Consider the following 24,963-nt stretch of genomic DNA (forward strand, 5'->3'; position numbering starts at 1 on the left):
TAAAAAGAGAATCGGTAAACATAGTGCAGTATGATTAATAATCATTATGGGAAATATTCAGAGCCACGCAAATAATGTGCTTTCAGCTGGCTTTGGCAAAGCCAAAAAATTATTGAACTATCACTACTTCTACTTCTTCTTATGCTTAAATTCTGCTACATAACGGGATCTCATTGGCAATTCAGAATAAGTCACAAAAATTCTGCATTTGGGACAGGTTTTCGTTAATTTTAGGAGAGTCCATTAAAAAAAAAACTCTTGATAACAATATCAACAAAAATATTGAAAATTAGGTTGCCAACTTCTGTAAGGATAAAAAGCGTTTGGCGAACTTGACGATGTTGCACGACAATCGAACGGCAACCACTTGAAATTGCGTGGGAATAACTGCATTAGGTGAATCGCCGATAACGACGCGTTTTCTCAACGCGAACAGGAGAAAAACGCCAGAAAACATTCTTTTTTTTTCTTCTTGGAAGACACGTTGTTTTCAAGTGTTTTCTACGCATTTTCTGTCCTAGAAAATGGAAGGAAACGCTCTGTCTTCGATAGAAAACTTGTTTCAAAGCAATCTTCCGTTACTGGAAAACACCAGTAAGCAACGAATACAAACCATTTTCCCATCTTACACCGCATTCTCAACACCAGGAAAACAATAGTTTTCGGAGAGCTAACTGTCAAGGAAAACTGTTGGATAATAGAACGAATACTTCAATTCGCCGACTCGAAAACAACGGGAAAAATTTGGATTCTCTTGTCGGAAAATGTCAGAAAAATACATGAATAATGCCGCGTTTTCAAATATTCAGAAATTGTTTTCCGAACCGGTGAACACCATATGTTTTGCAATGAAGCACGGAAAAAGTAACGAAATAGACAAATACCTCAGAATGTATGCAGAAATAACTGTTCTCTACACTATTGAAATGCTTTCAATCCTGCAATCATCATTCCGAAGTTCATCATCATTATTCACGGAAAACGCGTCAGACGTAAGATGATTCCGAACAGTTGGTAAACGAGGAGGTAATTGAAGTTTGAATTAGAAATAACATGCAAATAACAAATGGTGTAAGACAACACTATTCGTTTTTAGCCTTTTCTCTTGTGACTATTTAAAGGCTGTTTAAATTTCAAACTCATGGATGGTTTTTAACTAAAATCTAGAAAATTTATTAGCCGACGCTGTCTAGTTATAAACGGAAATTTTGGGAAATATATCTCATGAAGTTTCGTAAAGCCCTTTGTTAAAGATGAAACTCTTCGTTATCAAGAATCAGAATGGGTCTAGCCTGCAGTGCAGGCGTGTTATTAGGGCGAGCTAAAGTTAGAAGCTCGCGATCGTTTTTCCGACCAGCCATGTTTGATTTTGAGTTAGAGTGAACGGTGGAAGTAGGGGACGGGGAAAGGGCAAGAAGACACCTGCCTGAAGAGGCTGTTGAAAAGAAGAACACCCGCTGATTAGTTGTGCGTCACTACATTTCCCGAAGATGAGCGGGTAACCAATCAAACTGAGTTAAATTAAAAATCGGAAGCACTGTATTCCGACAAAAACAAACACACGTAAAGCCGATGAGTGAAACGGTGAGGAAGTTTTTTATTTTCAGCTAGAAAAGAATGTCTTCGACAAAATCTCCTCTGCAGTCACAAATATGAGCTGATATTTAGTACAATCTATATTTTCCAAACGAAAATCCTTGAGTATAGGTGCTGGTTATTTGTTTGACAACTTTTCTTCCATTTGATCGTAAACGATTCTTTGAAGCAACAAACAGCTGCACTCAAAGGTTTGCACGCTATAATTTGTTTGATTCAAACCGGCATACTCTGGTGAAACGATGTGGCTTTTTTTGTTGTTGTTGTTGTTTTTTTTTTGTTTTTTTTTTCATCAAAGAAAAGAGGGCTTTGCCAAAACATGTATGTATAATAAACATATCTATAGATTTCCAAGTGGTTAACGGTGTAAAACGCCGATGAATATAAGAATAAATACCATTTTCCGCATGATAATCGGACGGCAACAACTTGAAAATGCATTGGAATATTTGTATTCGGTGAATCGCCGATAAGAACGCGTTTTCTCAACGCCAACAGCTAAAAACGCCAGAAAACATCGCATTTCTTTGCGTTGACCAACCCGTGAACGTTGGAGGACACGTAATTTTCAAGCGTTTTCTACGCATTTTCCTGTTCTAGGAAAATGGAAGAAAACGCTCTGTTTTCGACGGAAACCAGTCTTCTGCTACTGGAAAACACCAGTAAGCAACGAATACAAACCGTTTTCCCATCTGACACCGCATTCTTAACACCACGAAAACAATCGCTTTCGTAGAGTTAACAGTGAAGGAAAACTGCTGGGTAATGGAACGAGTACTCCAATTCGCTGACTCGAAAACAACGGGAAAACTTGGGATTCTCATGTCGGAAAATGTCAGAAAAATGCGTGAATAATGCCGCGTTTTCAAATATTCAGGACTTGTTTTCCGAACGGGTAAACACCATATGTTTTGCAGTGAAACACAAGCACAAAGTAATGAAATAAACAAATACCTCAAAATATATGTAGAAATACCTGTGCTCTATACTACTGAAATGCATGGAAAAAGGCGTGTGATCATTCCGAAGTTCATCATCATCATTCACGGAAAACGCGTCAGACGTAAAATGATTCCAAACAGTTGGTAAACGAGGAGGTGATTGAAGTTTCAATTAGAAATCATACGCAAATAACAGATGGTGTCTGACAACACTATCCATTTTTAACCTTCTCTCTTGAGACTATTTGCAGGCTGGTTAACTTTCAGACTCATCGATGGTTTCTAACTAAAATCTAGAAAACTAATCAGTCGACGCTTTTATGTTACAAAAGGAAATTTTGGGAGCTATACCTCATGAAGTTTCGTAAAGTACTTTATTAAAGTGGAAACTCGGACAGGCGTAATCTTTACTCTCCCACCCCACCGCTCTCCATATTTTTGACTGTCGACCGCCCCTTGGTACAAACTTCTTTCTCTCCCTAGCCTTCCGCTGACATTAAAATCAAAGATGGCGGCCATAATTTTCGTTAAGAAAATACTGAGCACTCGCTCGCCAAAATTACGCCTGGTTTGCATACTAATGATGAGCCCACTTTTAAAAGACCAAAGTGTCTCATATTGATCATTTGCAATCATAATTTTTGACAAATTTTATTCTGTTGAACGTTCTTTGACGCAAAAAAACGCCGCGGAAACGAACTATTTGTCCACATTGAATACGGGTATACGTGCTGATTATGAACAATAGTGGAGTCAAAACTGTACTTAAATGACAAGTTTATTAGACTCGATTGCGGAGTAGTCAAATAAGTCAATTATCAGTCGACCAAAACAAGTAGAAAACAGTGCGACGAAAGCCATTCTATTAACAAAGAAGTCAATAATTGCTCCATACTACCAAAACAATCAAGTAGACTATCTGTATCAATGACGAAATACCTTATTTTCTTCAATACGTTGAAAATTATCTGCTTGAAGTGTAAAGGCGCCAGCAGAACAGTAATTAGGCTCTCATAAATTGTGATAATAATAGTAGCTCATTATGCTCTCGACATTATATGCTATTAGCATCGCCCGATGTTTTTCCAAATTATGCTCAAAATTATGCCACTTTTTCTTAAAGTGCGGTTTAAAAGAGGGAACAAAACAAGCTCAGATTATATAATTATTATTCATGATTAATAAAGCGTGATATCTTCCTTATCTTGAGTTACACACTTGCTCTGAGAAAACACTACTACACATTTGATATGTTCTGACATTTTGTAGCCTGTGAAAGCGGGAACTGTGACCAACGCAATCTAACTTCCGACGTGCCCAGTCCACTGGACGACGACTGACGAAGTATTCCGTTAACATTCTTCCCTCGAATATTGCAAAATTACAAATGCTGAAGCTTGGACCAAACGTGTTTACCACTTAGAAATTACATATCAGTTACATTCTTACAACTGCACCAACGATGTCTCTCTGTTATCATAAACAACTAAATTGCTTTGATATCACAAGAAGTTGAATATCTTTTGTTCGTGAAAATGTGTTCTCTCTCCAACCAGACAGGTGGGTGTATATACTACTTGTCTGAAACAAAAATTAGTGTGACGACAAGAAGATGAAATACCTCTCGACTTGAACTAATTGAAATTTGGTTATCTTGAAATAGTTCCCGAGTCTGCCCCAACGGTACAGACTCGATTCATGGTTAGTCGTTAACAAACTATTTACTGGGATACCTGTGGTAGCCCAGTCATGAAAAGGCCTTTGTTTTTTTTTTGTTGTCTTTCTTTTTTCCTCCGCCACAAAATGGAAAAATTGCGCAATAGTACCCAATGGTCATTGGGCCCTCAACACCATGACAACCAACTGTGATCCAATGAGGGTGAAGGTGTTCACATGCTGATCACGTGTGTTATCTTGATGATGATTGACGTTGTCATGCAAGGACAGGGCCGGGTCACTTGACGAATCATGAGATTTTTGCTAGTAAAACTCTTTTGTCAGCCATTTTGTATTGGTTCTGGGGTTGTTGTTTTGGCAATGGAGGTTCAGTGGTTTTGGTTTAGGATTACCTGGAGCTTTATGGTGCAAACGCTCAAAAAGCTTATAGACTCCTCATACAGAAGTCGTATTGTTCGCGGCCAATCCACACTAAAAGATGTTGAGCGGTATGTTTGGAACGGATTGAGTCGCGAACACTTGAAAGCCATGAAAGCCTTGTATGACTTGTATGCCTTGTATTCCAAGTATACCAATGTCTTAGTTGAAAAACCGCGCACTTGTTGAAAAAAAGCAAAATCTGAAATCTGAAACCAAACTGCATATACTCTTGGCAATCTACTGAACAACACGATTATCGTGAGACTGAAGAACAAAACTCTAGTGGATGCAAACTGTTTGTGAAGAAAGACGCCTAGCGTAGCTACAATAAAAGTACGAATGGTATTAATTTCAGGATCAGAAAGGTGAATGCTATGTTTGTTTTCGTTGCAGTTGTAGGGATATTCTTTTTAAATAAATTCATGATCCAAAATCCCGTGTCTTTTGTTTATAATGTGATTGTGTACGTTTACGCAATTGTCTCTTGGACTAATTGTCTCTTGGACTAATTTCTACGTAAAGTTGTTGATGTCTTCAGCAAAAGCTGCCGTGAACAGCGTCGCTGAATGTAACGTATTTGAGAAAGCTGCTCAGTTATCTGTCATTGTATATGACAATAAGCTTAAAAATAGCAATGATGAAGCATTTTCAGTAAATACAGTCTGTAACTGTAGATCTCGATACGACAAATTTTTTTATTTTAATCGCCCTCGTACGCATGGTATTCGTATTCGTGATTGTGAGCTCAGCAGAATACCAAAGAAAAGAATTACACGTATTTTGAAGAAATCCAGGAGAGTAAGACGTTTACTTCGAACCTACATCAGAAAAAGCATACCGAAGTCTACCCGAATGCACCTTTTTACAAATAAAGCTCGTGAAAAAATATATGCACATGGAATCAGATTTGAGAATAAAGGAACAACGAAATGTCCCTCTTCTGCAGTCTGGAGAAAATATCCAAAGTCTAATAAATACAGGATACTGAAAATGCAGAACCAATATACACATGTAATAAAAAGTCCAAGGCCAAAGCAGTCGAATGCATGGGGGCCTAATTCAATACCAAATGTATATAAAAATCTGAATCACAGGGTAAATCATTTTAAGTCCAATCCGTCCGGGAATATAGAAACAAACCCTGGTCCTGTTATCAATTCTACTAAAACAATTCAAGCTCCTTACAGTCAAGACAATATGGCAATGTTTGGGTTAAATGCTGGTACACATTGTGTAGCCATGTCATTTGCTTCCCTCACATATAACAAGAGGAATGGTATTGCATCCTAAATGGACTTGGTTAATATCATGAACAGTGGTAACGAATTGTATTCTGGTCTATCTAGTCTATCCAGGGAATCCTATTTACTGCTAACAGAAGTACCTGAAATGGTAATGGTATTTAATATTAATTATCAGCTTCAATATAGTCCAAGCTATACTGATACTATACATGGTACTTGTGAAGTACAAGATTTTAATTATTGTGTGTCATTTGCAAATGCCGACACCCGTAGTATCACAATACTTGATCCCAAGGATCCAGTACCATTCAGGTATCTCAGTTACCCTGCTCACCGGGTCTAGTGAGATAGTCAATTCAAATGATTGTGTTACCTTTGCCTTGTCGTTAATTTAAAGCTACTCTGAGCTGAGTTTAACAGCCGTTGAAAGGAACTGAACGATAGCCTTTGGCCCGTAATGGGCTAGGGCAGCGCTCTCATTATAGCCAGATCGCGATCTAAGTGTGTTATACGAATGAAAAATCATAAGTTACTTTGGACTAAAAAGAAGGTTTTGTTGTAAATCATGTTGGATATAAACATTATAACGGTGTTATACAAACGCTCTAAGTTTTAAATTTTTTAAATTATGCTCGTAGACAAAGGATGGTGGCCATAATGAGGTGCAGTTGACAGATGCGACTTATCATCGATTTTTTTTTTAATTCCTTGAGGTCGGGGTTTCTTGGCCAGGGATGGTCATATTCATCTCTTCTTTCAGTCGTTGTATCTCCATTGCGATTGAATCTTTGAGTCTCTCCTCCAAATTGTTGACATATTGCATCATGTCAGCCACGTGTCTGTCCCGGGGATTCTCAGATACGTCATTGCAGTGTGGAAAATCTACAAATGCACGTATACTTCAAATAATTTTGCTACTCACAAATCTATCTACATCAGGCATAAATGATCACAAGCTTAAATGGGCTGCCTAAGAAGTCACTTCATGATCACAATTCTTTCAAAGAAAAAACAAAAGAATTGAGGATCAAAAATTAAACGGATTGAAAAGGATATTGATATTAAATACTTCAAAATTTACAAATCGCGGTCTTTTCAATTTCCGCTTCCTGCCACTAACAGGCAAAAAATTTAAAACCTATTTTCATAACGAAAATTGATTTTTCTTGTCACTGAAACCTACCCATTTGTTAATGAACAAATAGGACATTCCCATCGAAAGACCTAGGATTGCTGCAAACGTCAAAATGCTCAATTCAGTCGTAAGATATAGTATGTTAAAATTTAGACAAGGTGTTCGCTTTATTTGGGTGAAAATAAATAGTTATATCACTCAGTATCAGCCTATATATAGATGATAATCATACCTTCTGTTACTGCGTGCACCCTGGCTTGGTAACACTTGGAGTAGACTTGAAGTAAGATACCGAGAAACACCAGCCCGAGAAATACCGCCAGAAGATAAATCAACATCCACAAGGTCATTTTCGAGCCGGATGAAAAAAACCCTTCCATTTCATCGGACAGGTTTGCACTCTGTAAAGATCAATAATACAAGAAGGGAAATATTATGATTCAGTCATTCTGTACTAGAATTTCTCGATAAAGTTGAAAGTTTCTTTCAAAAGAAATACAGAAAATTGTTGAAGAAAAACACACTCGTGTTTAGAACATAGATGTGATCTAAATGATTTGCATTTCACAATTTGTTATTCTACTCGAGTAAAATGACCTCAAGCGTTATTTTTAAAATTGTTCTGTTCTTGTTAGTTCCACTAGTACGATTTCATGATGTTTTACTTTACTTCTAGGGACTTGGAAAAATCATCAGCTGTGGTAACTTTTCCAATAAACTATCGGTTTATATTGACCCAAGTAAGTTGACATTTAAGTTACCGTAGACTCCCTATAGTTTATCGACTCCCGAGTTTGAGGAAAAGGAATATTTGAAGGTGAGGCAAAATGGATTAGGTATTCTTTGAGATAATGAAATTAAACCTCTATTTCTTACCCTAACCCTTGATGAGTCTGTTGTCTGCGAGAAGTTAAGCCTTAAAAAAACTAAAGGAGTCAAGGCAAATGCACTGGTGTTCATCCTGAACGGCCGCACGTGTCAAAATAAGAGAACAGTTAGAAAAACATTTGCATTTGAAGTACCTCAGCAGGAATAAGTTGCTCTTTTGCAGTTTCCTTAGCAACCGCGACCAAGTCTGTAGATAATTCTTTTAAATTCTTCCCGCACCTGGACAGTTCTTGTTTTCTTTTAAATCGTTGCTCCTCGGAGTAATTGGTTTCATTTGGTGACCTTGTTGCAAGTGGTGTAACGTCATGGCTTACATGCCCCAGATAATACTCCATCGGATAATCGATGTTACGTATCATTCTAATTTGTCTGCTTTGTTTGGAACCAAATTTATCCAGAAAGTACAATGCTGTGTTATGATCTAACAATACTCTTCCAATTGCTCCTTGGCTAAGATTTTTTTGCATTTCTTGAAGAGAGTCAAACTCTGTAGATTAAAAGTTTCTTGATCAAATCAGTATGGGAACGTAGTTTAATGGGTTTAAAGAGCTAAAGTCCTTTGTTGATGAAAACTAACTCCGTTCATGTTGTGCGGTTAGTATTGATTACCTGATTATTGACAGTAAAATTCACAGTGGTAGTAAAAGATGTGAGAACTTTATTGAGGTAGAAATTCCGACAGCTATGTCTTCTGAAACGTAGTCTTTATCTTAATTCTAATACCTGGCCTTTTGGTGTCCTCTGGATACTTGTGCGCTTCAAAACTGTGTGCCACATGACCATCAATAAATTTTTAGCCAGCTTCAGGTTTTTTCTCCACATAGTTATCATTTATCAAATTTTCATTGCCTTTTTGTTTTAGCACATTCAATATATAGGCAACTAAGACAACAATAAAGTTCTTATCTTGTTAAGAAAGTTTTAGTGTGACCACGAAGGTAATGAAATGATATTAACTAGTTGGCATTTCATCTCGCTATGATTTGTGGCATTACAGCTCATTGTTACCATAAGTGAATTCTCACTTACTGAGGATCTTTGCATCAAACTCTTCAGCAACTTTTTGGGTTGTAAGAAAAGGAGCTAAGACACCAACCTGATATGAAAAACACAATAATTTGCATTAATACCAACAACTATGGGGAGTTGATTTCTGCTACATGTACTTAGAACTCAGAGAGGACTGAAAAAGATACAATCATAGAAGTTTTTTTTTTTTAAATTACTACTATGTTGGGGTGTTTTAACTGGGAGTTATCCCAAAAGAAATTGTTATTCTCAGATCACTTGGATATCGTTCATAAAAAAGAACAGGCAAAAATGCTGCATTGATTCCATTCTATTAAGAAGTCAGATGCACATTATCATGACTAGTAAAACAAAATTCATTAAAGTTTTCCTAAAACCTCCAGGCATCTTCTCAGAATTCTGTCGTGTCCCATCGCCCAAACGTGCGGCCTATCTAAGCCTATGTGGTACTGTATGACCAACATAAATCCATGTTCTTACCAAAAGCCATACGAGTATTCCTGAAACTCCTGACAGTAACATCATACAAACCAGAATTGGCCATTGTGACGTAATAGATGCAAACAGCTGTTCCTCTGATTCTACCTCACACTTCTTTAAGTTTGCTATTAGAGAACTGCCAGATGACACAACTGCTCGGATCAGTGTGACATTAGGCAGTCCATCATCGTCTATCTTATGGTTAGCTTGAAAGGGAAAAGTGAAATCCACTTGCTTGGTTTTCATCAGATTTGACATTTCATCTTGACTTCGCACAAAGATGGTATCCATATTGCAAGCTGTTAGGTCGCTTGCTTGTCTACTAAAGCAAGCCATGTCCACAAACCATTTAATGGTTTGCTACATAAATCCTGGATCGAGACTTCCGTTCATGATATAAGGAGGAGTGTTCAGCAAAGCTACTTTGAACCTGCACTGCGTTTTTTGTTCAGAATTCGTGGAAATGTTTAAGTAAACCAGTAACAGAAGAATATGGAGAAGTTTCATAGTTCAATTAGTCACTACGTCTTTAAGTCAATGACTCCAACCTGATGGGAGAAAATAATTGAACAACTTTTCGTACAAATACACATAAAAATACGAGGTACTCGGAAAGCTTGATAGTGTTGAGCCATACTGAAAAAAAAAAAGAATAATCAATAGGGCAACATTAAGAAGCTTTGTAGTTTGAAAATCTGCAGCACAATTCCCGCGTAAAACACCTGCTTGAATTTCATAGAATAATGGACTGATGATATTTAGTTATTAGAGCAGCGAGGTTTTTAAAAATCGTCACACTTTGTAATACCTGTCGTACTTTGTAAGAACCTTATTGCACTTTGTAACCAACTCTTCGCACTTTGTAACACCCGTCCTTACAATTAAAACAGGACATTAGTGATGAAATTGGCGCTGTTGACTGGTGTTTATTTTTCTCTTGTTTTCATGCAGCGCGGTATCCATCATACTTAATCACAGTATTTGCATCTGAAATAGATTAAGCCTACACAATGGCAAATTCAAATAAGTGTGCCAATAGAAATTGGAAAACTGAAATTTAAATCATGATCACTCGTTGTGAACTCGGTGACATTTATTTTACGACCAGAAGCATGTCACCTTGTTTAGCCTGGCAAAAAGCTTTGATCGCTTTTCTTTCCACATAGTCCCTGCAGAACTTTAATATGTTTTACAGTTTTTCAGAGAGACATTTAATCATATTAGTCAAGCCGATGACTTGTACCACACGCTGTCACCGCTCCCTGCCTGATCGGTTTCGTTCACTTAAAAAAACCTTCAAAACAAAACTCAACAAAAGTGTAATCACTTTACAGCCACTTCCATTTATCAAAGAAAAGCTGGTCATGCTGCATACAAGACTTTGTATCCTCTTGTTTTGTCGTTATCAAGACCACCCCCCCGGTTTTTCTTGGTTTTCACCTAGGAAATCGCCTCAAATAGGTAAAATGTATGAAGCTCTCACTGCGATGGTATTTAATCAATCACTCTGAGGGTTTGTATATATATTTTTACATCCTTAGTCAATGTCTGCTGCAAGTATCAGTTAATTTAGTTGACAGCTTCTCAATTAACAGAGGCAAATAAACGACTATGTGTTTAGACTTTTCGATTCATCCAAATATCTGACAACTTTGAGGTCAAATATCTCCCCTTGCCAGAAAGGTGAAACGCTAGTCTTGATTCCCCTTTATAATCCATCATTTCATCTCTAAAAATCGTCCAAAAAATCTTTGGGCACTGTCATAATTTTGTCTTGGAAGCCTTTTAAAATCTGCGACTGTCACAAGTTCCTCTCAACTACACCTGTCACGCAATTCTTGCCCTAGGCGGTCACTTGACCGAATAAACCCACATTTTGTAGCTCTTTATACAAGAGAATTGATCAAGAAAGGTAAAAAGTGTGAAAAAATTTCGAGATTTTTGGTAGGAATGGAAAATTTCGCGTTTAGAGATATGCATGTAGGCGAAAAATCGATGGGAAAATGTGCAAAAATGGGCTGTATCACTCCCAAGTATCCCGAACTAAACGAGCAAGCGATGGAGTGGTTTTCACAGCAGAGAGACCAAATATTTCACTTGTAATGTGAAATGAGGAGAGTTTTTGCCGAGTTGAGTGAGATCGTCTTTCAATGCGTGGGAAGTATGGAATCTGCTGGTGATCAGAAATACGTTGTTGTCACATCAATTTTAAAGCATGTCACGGAAAGAGTGCTGCAGTCAGGGAATTTACGGTTATTTCGCATTAAAATTAAATTTGTACTTGTTTTAGAATCCCAAACCCTCGGCTATAAGCCGAAGCCCGTTTCTTGTGAAAAAATCTCCCAAACTTTTGTGTCAAATACTGAAAAATCGCTCGACCTATAGGTGGAGAAATACGGTAAACAAAAACTAAATGTTGAGCCAAGACGGTAAAGTTACGACTTTCCTTTTTTTATCTATTGGTTATAGACAATATCTAAAAACTTTGATTAAATCGTAAGGATTTGAGGATAAAGGACGTTTCGAAACGATTAACTTTTAACCTAGAGTCTTTAGTGACCACTTGCATCTGCCCTCCATAATCTTAAAAGTTAGTAGTTCCAAAAATATCCTGAAATGTTATAAAATCTCATGCTTTTTGCGAAAGAAATTGAGAAAGTGACCTGCCAGAAATTACACTTGCATTCACTTAACCGAGAGAAGAGAAGTCAAGAAACAATTATTGTTATATTATATCTTCTGTGATAAGTTCTTCCTTAAATAATTAATAAAGAAAATAACTCTTCATTTATACTTCCAATTTGCACCACCCATACTCAAAAGCTTGCTTTTTTTCAGTACTTGTGAAAATTTAATTCCATAGAGTGTAAACAAACAAACCCAGAAGTTACGCACTGAAAAGCAAATACCGAAGTTATTATTCTTAACGCTCGATTCTGTTCATCCGTCAGGACGGACGAGGTAGAGTCTGTAGTTAACAGTGCAAGCTATTTCATCAATAGACAGCTAAAGCTGATTGCAATGGAATGAGAAAAATTTATAAACCTTCTTGGTTCACTTGCTACCTTCTCTGAACATAACGTATTGGTTTGCTAGCCTCAATACCGAAAGTAAGGAAATTAAAAAGGAAATAGGAAAAAGGAAGGAAAAGAATTCAATACAATTCGTAATAAACAAGAAGTCAGTTACGTGTCCTATTCTGTGAGACACAATCACCTTCTTTTTTTCGCTCAAGCTAAAAATATGCCACTGGTCATGGAAATCTCAGAAGAGTAAAATGCTATCTGAGTTTATTAATGACAAAATGTTTTATGTGTTATACTATTGTTTCAGTATTTTTACTCTTTCCTTTCAGATCAAGCATATTGTTAGAAAATGAGCGTTCTTTTGGTCTTGAGTATTCAGGACTGTCTACAAGAGACAAACCGTTCGCGGCACCTTCAAATTCCTCTTTTAACTTTTGTAGATCAGACGTTATGTCTTCCAGTCGTTTCTCCAAATCCAGGAAGTTTTGCATCATTGACATCTTCCTGCTGCTGGGAGTCAGTCCTGGAAGAAGGATCGTAGAGGAAATTTAAAGAAATGAACCACTAAATAAATCCCTGAACTTTTGTCTTTCCGTTTGTCAGTACACAAGTAGTCGATATTTCATTCGGTCATTAATCGTTTGAATAACTGACTATTTTCTAACTGACAAACAAAATGACATAACTACATAACTTCCTATTATTTGACTGACAGACCGACATTCCAATAAAGCATTGAACCGTTTCATGTAACGAAGGTTTCCACATTTCTGATTGAAATCTGAGGGACGTGCTAACCGACTAACTGGTTGATTGGATGACTGACCAACCGACTGCCTGACTGACTGACCTACTGTCTGGATGACTGACAGACAGACAGACAGACAGACAGACTGACTGACTGACTGACTAACTAACTAACTACTTAACTAACTAACTAACTAACAGACTGAGCAACTGAAGGACGAGTGAATGTCTCGCTGCCTTTGATTGCCAGCTGAATTTAAAATTATAGAATCACATCAATACCAAGATTCATACTAATTAAAATAGAACAATTTTCTTCAAAAGGTATCTGTTTTATATTTACTCTGCAGAAACCTATGGTAAATTAATTTAAGAAGCAGTTACCTTTTCTCTTCTTGCGTACCGTTGGCTTAAAGTTGGTGTAGACCTCCCAAAGTTTGCCGATGATTATTAGGAAGGCGAATATTCCCAATAAAGCAAATAAAATAGATTTGGTCATTTGTGAGCCAGTGGAGAATAACCCTTCCATTTCATCGGACAAATCCGCTGTCTAAAAGGAAATAAATAATTTTCAAACTGTTGATTTCATCGGAATAAATGCTAAACAAATAGAGAAGAATGGCGCGTGGTGAAATATATAAAATTCACAAAAAACAATTAACTACCTGTAATTCGGCAGGGATAAGTTGCTCTTTAGCAATGTCTTCTGCAACTGCAACCAAATCCGCTGATAATTCTTTCAGGCTTTCCCCGCAAACCGAAAGCTCAGTTTTTCTAACCAATACTTCGTCATCAGAATCGTTCGTGCCATTCGGTGACCCCATTAGATGTGGTATTACGTCATGACTCACGTGAGCCAGGTAATATTCCATTGGATAATCGACGTTACGAATCATTCGGATCTGCCTGTTTCGTTTTAAACCAGATTTATCCAAAAGGTGAAATGCAGTGTTGCGATCCATCATTACTCTTCCAATTGTTCCTTGGATAAGACTTTTTTGCATTTCGTCCAGGTTTTTGAACTCTGTTGGTTGAAAATTTATTTGATTAGTTCGCCAACGCAAATTCTTACATGAATAAAATGAGAAAAAGCGGCGGAGAAATTTCTCCTCAGAGTTTTGATACAAAAATATACGAGATATGACTGAAATTAAAAGGTAATATTTAAGCTTATTTCTTTACTTTCCCAGTCGTCCCTGAGGAACAATGGTCATGCAACACATTATTCAAGGACATTAAAATAAATCTGAAAAGAACTACTTACTGACAAAGTCTGCATCCAGCTCCATAGCGACTATATGCGTTTCAGGATTCTTGTTGGACACACCCACCTAACAAGTAAATTGGGGTCAGACAAATTTTTATGCGCCAGTTGGGCCCTTATAGATTGCGTAAGCATAATTTTTGACCTAAATTGTAAAAAAAAGCATAATTTTCCTTCTATTTATGAAAGTAGCACTGCAAGCCTAATGAGCATATTTTTTCTTATTTTGAAGGAAAAGTTACCAGAGTCATGGCTTGTTTGGTCTCCAAGATCGATTATTTTCAAATTCAGTCCATGGTTCATGTCTATTTTCAGGTTTTCAATGTCTTGGAAGAAGAGGGTTAACGAAGTATTGAATCGTTCGTTGTCTAGAGGACTAGGCACACCCGTAGTAAAGATTGCATCGTTTAGAGTTACCGTTTTCACAGGCAAGTAATGGTGTCAAAGAGAAACTTACATTTTGACTTGTCAAGTCACTGCTTCTCGTCTGGAATCCAATGGTTATTTATGTTTTTGTCAGAGTATGTTTCTCAAATGAAGAATTTAATTGATAACAAATATATAATTTGGACTTCTTTTTTCCTTTTTTTTTTTTTAAACACACTTAAATAAAAAGCAGCAAAATTTCAAAAACGAGCATGATTTTGAGCATTATTTGAAGAATGATCGAGCAATACCACTAGCATAATATGCTACTTTTACGAGCACAATCTATAAAGGCTTAGTGCCAGATGATAAGTACTTTCCTCTTGCAAAGAATATGAAAAGTCTGCACAACGAAAGTACACTTTAGTTGTAGTTCCAGAAAGACCCACCCTAAATAATAGGAACAGGGAAGGCATTGGTGTTGAAGGGGCCAATAATATCCGAAGTTGTACAGAACCAGAGCAATTTTCCATTTTGACAATCAATTAAAATTGTGTACTGTTAATTTCGTTCTTCCATACAACTTGCTAACTCGGACTCAAGTAGCTCATAATTCCTAGCCCAGCTGTTCGAAGTCTGAGTAGCGCTGATCCGGGTCTAATTTCATGCGGGTTTTTTTTTATTATTTCGAATAACTTTCTCTACTTTTTCTAAGAGTATCTAATAAGTGCGGACAAAAAGAATTATACTGAGTTTTCTTTTACAGCTTTCAGATCTTAAATAAGATTTCCATTACTCCTGAATTATCTGAACCCTGCTTTTAATAACTCGGCCCTATGACTTAAAGGTTTGATTCACAGGGCCGAGTTGCATTTGAGTTGTTCCTGAGTTCGATCGATGAGGGTAGGATTTCATTAATTGGCAATATAACTTTTTCAGGGAAAAACCTTTCGAAGCTTGGGTTAATATAAATTGAAAAATGAAGGGAATCTAATTTGAAACCAAGAAAATAATCACTGATATATTTCCTTAAAATATCACCCCTGAATCAAACATTAGGGTCACGAGAATAAAAGAAATGATCACCAACTAAAGAAGCTCTTGATTGTTAAAAAAAATTCTCCTTCCCAGCACCTTAAGAGATGTATAAAGAAAAACATGGAGAAAGGGGCATAATGATGTTAGGGTGCAGAGGGTTTTAGGTGTTCATGTTAGGGTTACTAACCTTTTTGCCACCAATGTCCCTACATCTCGTACCATCCAGGGAAGCTTGCATAGCATTTGTAAATAAGGCGGTGAACAGCGACAACATTATTGCTCCTATCAGGATCCACATTATACCAAATGCACGTCCACAGAGGGTTTTAGGCGTCTTATCACCGTACCTAATGAGGAAAAGGAACCAAATATCTTTGCGCTTTGAGGATAGTGTAGTAAGTATATAAATTCTCAATCTATGCCTAATTGACCACTTCCCCGATAAGGCTTTTCAGGATCAGCACAAATGAATTAGTTTATAAATGAGAGAATGAATGAAAATTCTGGAAGCCAATTCAAGAATGGAACCCTGGTAGAGATTTTGATAAACCCAAAGCATGTATTAACTTCGACAAAAAAATGGGTTTTACAATATTGCTTATCTTTGATCGTATTCAAAGGACGCAGTGAAAAAAAGAGCCCACTGATACCCAAATTTAAATCCACTTACCCTACTGTTGTAAGTGATACCACTGCCCACCAAAAGCCTTCTGGTGATCCTATCGTGAACGAGGGTGAAAACTGAGCCGCGTTTGAACGGTGTTCCTGTCATGGAAATTGGTATCACTGTTTAATGAATTATATATAAAAAAAAACCTACCATGAAGGTGGCTTTTAGTGTGGAGTAAATAAATTGATTAGAAAACACTTCTAGCTTACTTAAGGCCTTGCTACAACGCGCAAAGTTTGCAGCAGTTTTACCGTATCCGAAATTGTGGCATCTTGGAATAAAATGTTCGTATTTGATAGTTTGCGTCATTGCAACGGTCTTTTTTCACCTACAAACAAACAAACATTATCTGTAGCTTCATGACTTGTAGGGCATTTTAGTTTGGCTTTTTATTTCGGTGAGGTCATAAGGTGTGCCTAACTAACCGTTTACTCAAAAATGGTGCCGTCGATTCTTACTTAAACTATTTTCATGTTAAAGCCGTAACATTTAAGTTCGAATATAACCTTACGTAGGATTAAAAGTAAAGAGCTCTAGAGGCTTAGTATAGATTGACGATGATAAGCCTTAACTCTTACCAGGAGCCAAATGATCACTCCAGATATCCCTGACAGTAAGATGACACAAGCCAATATCGGCCATTGTGACGTAATAGAAGTCAGTAACTGTTCCCGTGACTCTGCTTTGCACTGCTTTAAGTTCACAATCATTGAACACCCGGATGATACAAATGCCCGGATGAGTGTCACACTGTCTAGACCCGTAAGTTTTTGTTTTGCATCCGAGAGAATTGGAAAACCAAAATCAACCGACCGATTTTTAATCAACTTCACCATCTCGTCCTGATTTTGAACAAATACTGGTACCATTTTGCAGACTATGGGGTCTGTTGCTTCTTTACCAAAGCAAGCCGTGTCCACAAACCATGTTAAGGTTTGATGCATAAATCCTTGGTTAATACTCTGGTTCATAATGTAAGGAGGAAAATCATGCAAGGCAAATTTGAATTTGCATTTCGTTTCTTTATCTTGTTCCTGACGAAGTTGACGCGTTTGGCGAACTTGACGATGTTGCCTGATTTCACGGGCTTTGCGCACTAATTCCGATTGATCGATTGAATCAAGATTTTGGCTCCTGACAAGCCATAAATCGCAGCAAACCATTAGACATAGGACCAATCTCAGAGTTGCAACATGCATCGTTAACGCTGCCAAGATATGATATGGTCAGAAACCTCTCCTGAGGCTACCAGACTTCAAGTTGTGTTCAGATCTAACCAAAAAACAAACAAACAAACAAAAAAACCACAGATGCAAAAGTCAGAATGATATGTTATCTGTTTGCAAGCTTGTTGTTTTAAACTGCATGGGTGCAATGCAAGACCAGATCTCAACATGACTTCCCTTACACTTACATGAGAACATTCACGAAGAAGACATCGTACATTTGAAAAGAATGGAACGGAAATATGATTTTAACCTTCTCAAAGGACTGGAAGAAGTTTTTTATCGACAAAAAGTTCTGGAGTTCTCATTGAGGTAGCGATCTGCTCTCCTGGCTATAGCCAGCTACCCTCACTGAACGCTTTTTTTGTCTCAATTTCCGAAAACCGCCCATTACGATGTATCTATTATCACACAGCGAGCCGTTATCTGAGTTAGTGTGCTTACAGAATTTACACCAACAAGTGTAAGTGTAAGTGCGGGGTAGTATAATCAAAGTTACTAATTAAAAGCTGACACTTTTTACTGACACTGACACCACAAGCCAAAAACAGACATTCTCTTTAGTTAATGAATCAGACAAGGCGGCTACAAACATACTGACAAATTTTGGTTCGCTCCCATCAAGAAGTTCGAAAGATGGACACGTTATGAATTTTGAATTGCGCTTGGCGGTTGGCAATAACTGTTTTTTGTCAGGGTCTGTGTCATCAAGAAGGCTTTTAGAAAAATACTTTACGTCTTCAGTTTAAAAGTAGATCCCTTTTTCCCAAACTGACAAGTGGTGAAAAAGAAAACTTTACTGTGAATCTTCAGACCATCAAAATTTGTAATTGTGGCAGATGCAGTTTAAGGGCTTGGTTATCAAAATTTTGGGCCAGAAAATTACAATTTTAAAAAGAATCCTTCATTAGCTCTTTTTATATGAGATCTTTTGATAAAGTATGGTTTTTATTCGACTCCGCTTTTGTGTGTCGAAGAACATAACGGAAATTTTGGGCACATTAACTTGTGTTCTACAAAATCTGCAAGGATGGCTATGCCAGGATTATAAATAAATCCTCATTGTGAACAAAAACACCGTGTCAATGTTATATTTTTCTAACACTACAGAATATTTTGAGTCCTGGACTGTACGCCAGATTGAGTGAATGTTATTATACCGTTATCTGTGGGGGAGAGAGTAGAGGCGGACTCTAAACACAATTGATAAAGTCTGGCGAAGGGCTGCATCGAAATTTGAAAAGACGAACGCGTTTCGATGTTCGATAAAGAAATTGGGAAAATAGACTTTTAATGAAAGATATTAAAAAAGGGAATCAGTAAATATAGTGCAGTATGATTAATAATCATTATGGGAAATATTCAAAGCCAGGCAAATAAATGTGCTTTCAGCTGGCTTTGGCAAAGCCAAGAAATTATTGAACTATCACTACTTCTACTTCTTCTTATGCTTAAATTCTGTTACGTAACAGGATCTCATTGGCAATTCAAAAAAAAGTCATAAAAATTCTGAATTTAGGACAGGTTTTTGTTAATTTAGGAGAGTCCATTAAAAAAAAATCCAAATAACAATATCAACAAACATATCGGAAATTAGGTTGCCAACTTCTGTAAGAATAAAAAGCGTTTGGCGAATTTGACGATGTTGCCTGATATCACGGGCGTTGGGGACTAATTCCGATTGATCAATTGAATCAATTCGGGGCTTTTGGCTGTTAGCAGGCCGTAAATCGTAAATCATTTTAGTAGTTTCATTTTATTGACCGAAATAAAGCAGATTCTATTTGTTTTTCAAAAGTTAGACATAAAATTTGTAAATAAATACCTCAAGGTATATGTAGAAATACCTGTGCTCTACACTATTGAAACGCTTTCAGTCCTGCAATCATCATTCCGAAGTTCATCATCATTATTCACGGAAAACGCGTCAGACGTAAGATGATTCCGAACAGATGGAACAAATGACATGCAAATGACAAATGGTGTAAGACAACACTATCCATTTTTAACTTTTTCTCTCACGACTATTTAAAGGCTGTTTAACTTTCAAACTCATCGATGGTTTCTAACTAAAATCTAGAAAATTTATTAGTCGACGCTGTCTTGTTGGAAGACACGTTGTTTTCAAGCGTTTTCTACGCATTTTCTGTCCTAGGAAATGGAAGGAAACGCTCTGTCTTCGATGGAAAACTTCTTACAAAGCAATCTTTCGTTACTGGAAAACACCAGTAAGCAACGAATACAAACCATTTTCCCATCTGACACTGCATTCTCAACTCCAGGAAAACAATAATTTTCGCAGAGTTACCTGTCAAGGAAAACTGTAGGATAATGGAATGAATACTTCAATTCGCCGACTCGAAAACAACGGGAAAAATTTGAATTCTCCTGTCGGAAAATGTCAGAAAAATACATAAATAATGCCGCGTTTTCAAATATTCAGAAAATTGTTTTCCGAACCGGTGAACACCATATGTTTCGCAATGAAGCACGGAAAAAGTAACGAAATAGACAAATACCTCAGAATATATGCAGAAATAACTGTTCTCTACACTATTGAAATGCTTTCAATCCTGCAATCATCATTCCGAAGTTCATCATCAATATTCACGGAAAACGCGTCAGACGTAAGATGATTCCGAACAGTTAGTAAACGAGGAGGTAATTTAAGTTTGAGTTAGAAATGACATGCAAATAACAAATGGTGTAAGACAACACTATCCGTTTTTAGCCTTTTCTCTTGCGACTGCTTAAAGGCTGTTTAACTTTCAGACTCATGGGTGGTTTCTAACTAAAATCTAGAAAATTAATTAGCCGACGCTGTCTTGTTATAAACGGAAATTTTGGGGAGATATATCTCATGAAGTTTCGTGAAGCCCTTTGTTCAAGAGGAAACTCTATGGTATCAAGAATCAGAGTGAGCCTAGCCTGCAGTGCAGGCGTCTTACTAGAGCGAGCTAAGCTCGCGATCGTTTATCAGACCAGCCATGTTTGGTTTGGAGTTAGAGTGGACGGTGGAAGTAGGGGGCGGGGAAAGGGCAAGAAGACACCTGCCTGAAGAGGCTGTTGAAAAGAACACCCGCTGATTAGTTGCGTGTCACTCCATTTCCCGAAGATGAGCGGGTAACCAATCAAACTAAGTTAAATTAAAAATCGGAAGCATTGTCTTCCGACAAAAACAAACACACGTAGAACCGATGAGTGAAACGGTGTGGAAGTTCTTTCTTTCAGCTAGAAAAGAATGTCTTCGACAAAATCTCATCTACAGTCACAACTATGAACTGATATTTAGTACAATCTATATTTTCTAAACGAAAATCCTTGAGTATAGCTGCTGGCTATTTGTTTGACAACTTTTCTTCCATTTGATCGTAAACGATACTTTGAAGCAACAAACAACTGCACTCAATGGTTTGCACGCCATAATTTGTTTGTTGTTATTTTTGTTGTTGTTTTTTTTGTTTTTTTTTTTCATCAAAGAAAAAAGCGCTTCACCAAAAATGGTATTTATTCCTATATTCATCGGTGTTTTACACCGTTAACCACTTGGACACCTATAGATATGTTTATTATACATATATGTTTTGATGAAGCCTTTTTTTCTTTGATGAAAAAAAAAACAACAACAACAACAACAAAAACAGCCACACCGTTTCAGAGTACTCAAAAGAAACGGGAAAACGTTGATTTTCTCGTTAAAAAATGTCAGAAAAATGCGTGAATAAAGCCGCCTTTTCAAATATTCAGAACTTGTTTTCTGAAGCGGTGAACACCATATGTTTCGCAATGAAGCACACGCAAAGTAATGAAATAAACAAATACCTCAAAATATATGCAGAAGTAACTGTGCTCTATACTATTGAAATTCTTTCAATCCTGCAATCATCATTCCGAAGTTCATCATCATTATTCACGGAAAACGCGTCAGACGTAAGATGATTCCGAACAGTTGGTAAACGAGGACATTGTTTAAGTTTCAATTAGAAATGATATGCAAATAACAAATTTCCGACCAGCCATGTTTGATTTGGAGTTGAGTGGACGGTGGAAGTAGGGGGCGGAGAAAGGGCAAGAAGACACCTGCCCGAAGAGGCTGTTGAAAAGAAGAACACCCTCTGATTAGTTGCGCGTCACAACATTTCCCGAAGATGAGCAGGTAACCAATCAAACTGAGTTAAATTAAAAACCGGAAGCACTGTCTTCCGACAAAAAACAAACACACGTAGAGCCAATGAGTGAAACGGTGAGGAAGTTTTTTTATTTTCGGCTCGAAAAGAATGTCTTCGACAAAATCTCCCTGTCACAAATATGAGCTATTTAGAGACGCATTTAGTACAATCTATATTTTCCAAACGAAAATCCTTGAGTATAGGTGCTGGTTATTTGTTTGACGATTCTTTAAAGCAACAAACAGCTGCACTCAAAGGTTTGCACGCTATAATTTGTTTGATTCAAACCGGCATACTCTGGTGAAACGATGTGGCTGTTTTTGTTGTTGTTGTTATTGTTTTTTATATATGTATAATGAACATATGTATAGATGTCCAAATTGTTAACGGTGTAAAACACCCATGAATATAGGAATAAACACCATTTTTCGCACAATAATCGAACGGTAACTACTTGAAAATGCATGGGAATAACTGTATTCGGTGAATCGCCGATAACAACGCGTTTTCTCAACGCAAACAGCTAAAAAAACGCCAGAAAACATGGCATTTCTTTACGTTGACCAACCCGTGAACGTTGGACGACACGTAATTTTAAAGCGTTTTCTACGCATTTTCCTGTTCTAGGAAAATGGAAGAAAACGCTCTGTCTGTGTAAAAGCAATCTTCTGTTACTGGAAAACACCAGTAAGCAACGAATACAAACCGTTTTCCCATCTGACACCGCATTCTTAACACCACGAAAACAATCGCTTTCGTAGAGTTAAGAGTGAAGGAAAACTGCTGGATAATGGAACGAGTACTCCAATTCGCTGACTCGAAAACAACGGGAAAACTTGGGATTCTCATGTCGGAAAATGTCAGAAAAATGCGTGAATAATGCCGCGTTTTCAAATATTCAGGACTTGTTTTCCGAACGGGTAAACACCATATGTTTTGCAGTGAAACACACGCACAAAGTAATGAAATAAACAAATACCTCAAAATATATGTAGAAATACCTGTGCTCTATACTACTGAAATGCTTTCTATACTACTAAAATGCATGGAAAAAGGCGTGTGATCATTCCGAAGTTCATCATCATCATTCACGGAAAACGCGTCAGACGTAAAATGATTCCAAACAGTTGGTAAACGAGGAGGTGATTGAAGTTTCAATTAGAAATCATACGCAAATAACAGATGGTGTATGACAACACTATCCATTTTTAACCTTCTCTCTTGAGACTATTTGCAGGCTGGTTAACTTTCAGACTCATCGATGGTTTCTAACTAAAATCTAGAAAACTAATCAGTCGACGCTTTCATGTTACAAAAGGAAATTTGGGAGCTATACCTCATGAAGTTTCGTAAAGTACTTTATTAAAGAGGAAACTTGGACAGGCGTAATCTTTACTCTCCCACCCCACCGCTCTACATATTTTTGACTGTCGACCACCCCTTGGTACAAACTTCTTTCTCTCCCCAGCCTTCCGCTGCCATTAAAATCAAAGATGGTGGCCATAATTTTCGTTAAGAAAATACTGAGCACTCGCTCGCCAAAATTACGCCTGGTTTACATACTAATGATGAGCCCACTTTTAAAAGACCAAGCTGTCTCATATTGATCATTTGCAATCATAATATTTTGACAAATTTTATTCTGTTGAACGTTATTTGACACAAAAAAACGCCGCGGAAACGAACTATTTGTCCACATTGAACACGGGTGTACGTGCTGATTATGTACAATAGAGGAGTCAAAACTTTACTTAAATGACAAGTTTATTTGACTCGATTGCTGAGTAGTCAAATAAGTCAATTATCAGCCGACCAAAACAAGTAGAAAACGGTGCGACGAAAGCCATTCTATTAACAAAGAAGTCAATAATTGCTCCATACTACCAAAACAATCAAGTAGACTATCTGTATCAATGAAGAAATGCCTTATTTTCGTCAATACGTTGAAAATTATCTGCATGAAGTGTAAAGACGCTAGTAGAATAGTAATTAGGCTCTCATAAATTGTGATAATAAGAGTAGCTCATTATGCTCTTGACATTATATGCTATTAGCATCAGCCGATGTTTTTCCAAATTATGCTCAAAATTGTGCCACTTTTTCTTAAAGTGCGGTTTAAAAGAGGGAACAAAATAGCTCAGATTATATAATTATTATTCATAATTAATTAAGCGTGGTATCTTCCTTATCTTGAGTTACACACTTGCTCTGAGAAAACACTACTACACATTTAATATGTTCTGACATTTTGTAGCCTGTGAAAGCGGGAACTGTGACCAACGCAATCTAACTTCCGGCGTGCCCAGTCCACTGGACGACGACTGACGAAGTATTCCGGTAACATTATTCCCTCGAATATTGCAAAATTACAAATGCTGAAGCTTGGACCAAACGTGTTTACCACTTAGAAATTACGTATCAGTTACATTCTTACAACTGCACCAACGATGTCTCTCTGTTATCATAAACAACTAAATTGCTTTGATATCACAAGAAGTTGAATATCTTTTGTTCGTGAAAATGTGTTCTCTCTCCAACCAGACAGGTGGGTGTATATACCACTTGTCTGAAGCAAAAATTAGTGTGACGACAAGAAGATGAAATACCTCTCGACTTGAACTAATTGAAATTTAGTTATCTTGAAATAGTTCCCGTGTCTGCCCCAAAGATACAGACTCGATTCATGGTTAGTCGTTAACAAACTATTTACTGGGATACCTGTGGTAGCCCAGTCATAAAAAGGCCTTTGTTTTTTTTTTGTTGTCTTTCTTTTTTCCTCCGCCACAAAATGGAAAAATTGCGTAATAGTACCCAATGGTCATTGGGCCCTCAACACCATGACAACCAACTGTGATCCAATGAGGGTGAAGGTGTTCACATGCTGATCACGTGTGTTATCTTGATGATGATTGACGTTGTCATGCAAGGACAGGGCCGGGTCACTTGACGAATCATGAGATTTTTGCTAGTAAAACTCTTTTGTCAGCCATTTTGTATTGGTTCTGGGGTTGTTGTTTTGGCAATGGAGGTTCAATGGTTTTGGTTTA

General features: G+C 37.2%; 2 protein-coding genes across 2 annotated transcripts; both read right to left on the minus strand.

Moving 5' to 3' along the window:
* Nucleotides 1–6,578: 6,578 nt before the first annotated feature.
* Nucleotides 6,579–9,746, minus strand: LOC131773265 (uncharacterized). Its single transcript, XM_066162332.1, has 5 exons — nucleotides 9,411–9,746; nucleotides 8,931–8,997; nucleotides 8,019–8,388; nucleotides 7,246–7,412; nucleotides 6,579–6,760 (listed from the first exon to the last, which is right to left on the minus strand). The coding sequence occupies exons 1-5, from the start codon at nucleotides 9,744–9,746 to the stop codon at nucleotides 6,579–6,581; spliced, it is 1,122 nt and encodes a 373-aa protein (XP_066018429.1).
* Nucleotides 9,747–12,513: 2,767 nt separating this feature from the next.
* LOC131780510 (uncharacterized) lies at nucleotides 12,514–17,720 on the minus strand. The gene is made up of 7 exons (XM_066162638.1): nucleotides 17,100–17,720; nucleotides 16,522–16,616; nucleotides 16,039–16,198; nucleotides 14,448–14,514; nucleotides 13,849–14,207; nucleotides 13,568–13,733; nucleotides 12,514–12,959 (listed from the first exon to the last, which is right to left on the minus strand). Exons 1-7 carry the CDS (start codon nucleotides 17,718–17,720, stop codon nucleotides 12,727–12,729), a joined length of 1,701 nt encoding a protein of 566 aa, XP_066018735.1. The 3' UTR covers nucleotides 12,514–12,726.
* Nucleotides 17,721–24,963: the final 7,243 nt, after the last annotated feature.

Source organism: Pocillopora verrucosa, chromosome 2, assembly GCF_036669915.1.
Source record: "Pocillopora verrucosa isolate sample1 chromosome 2, ASM3666991v2, whole genome shotgun sequence".
In the NCBI taxonomy this organism is placed as follows: Eukaryota; Metazoa; Cnidaria; class Anthozoa; order Scleractinia; family Pocilloporidae; genus Pocillopora; species Pocillopora verrucosa.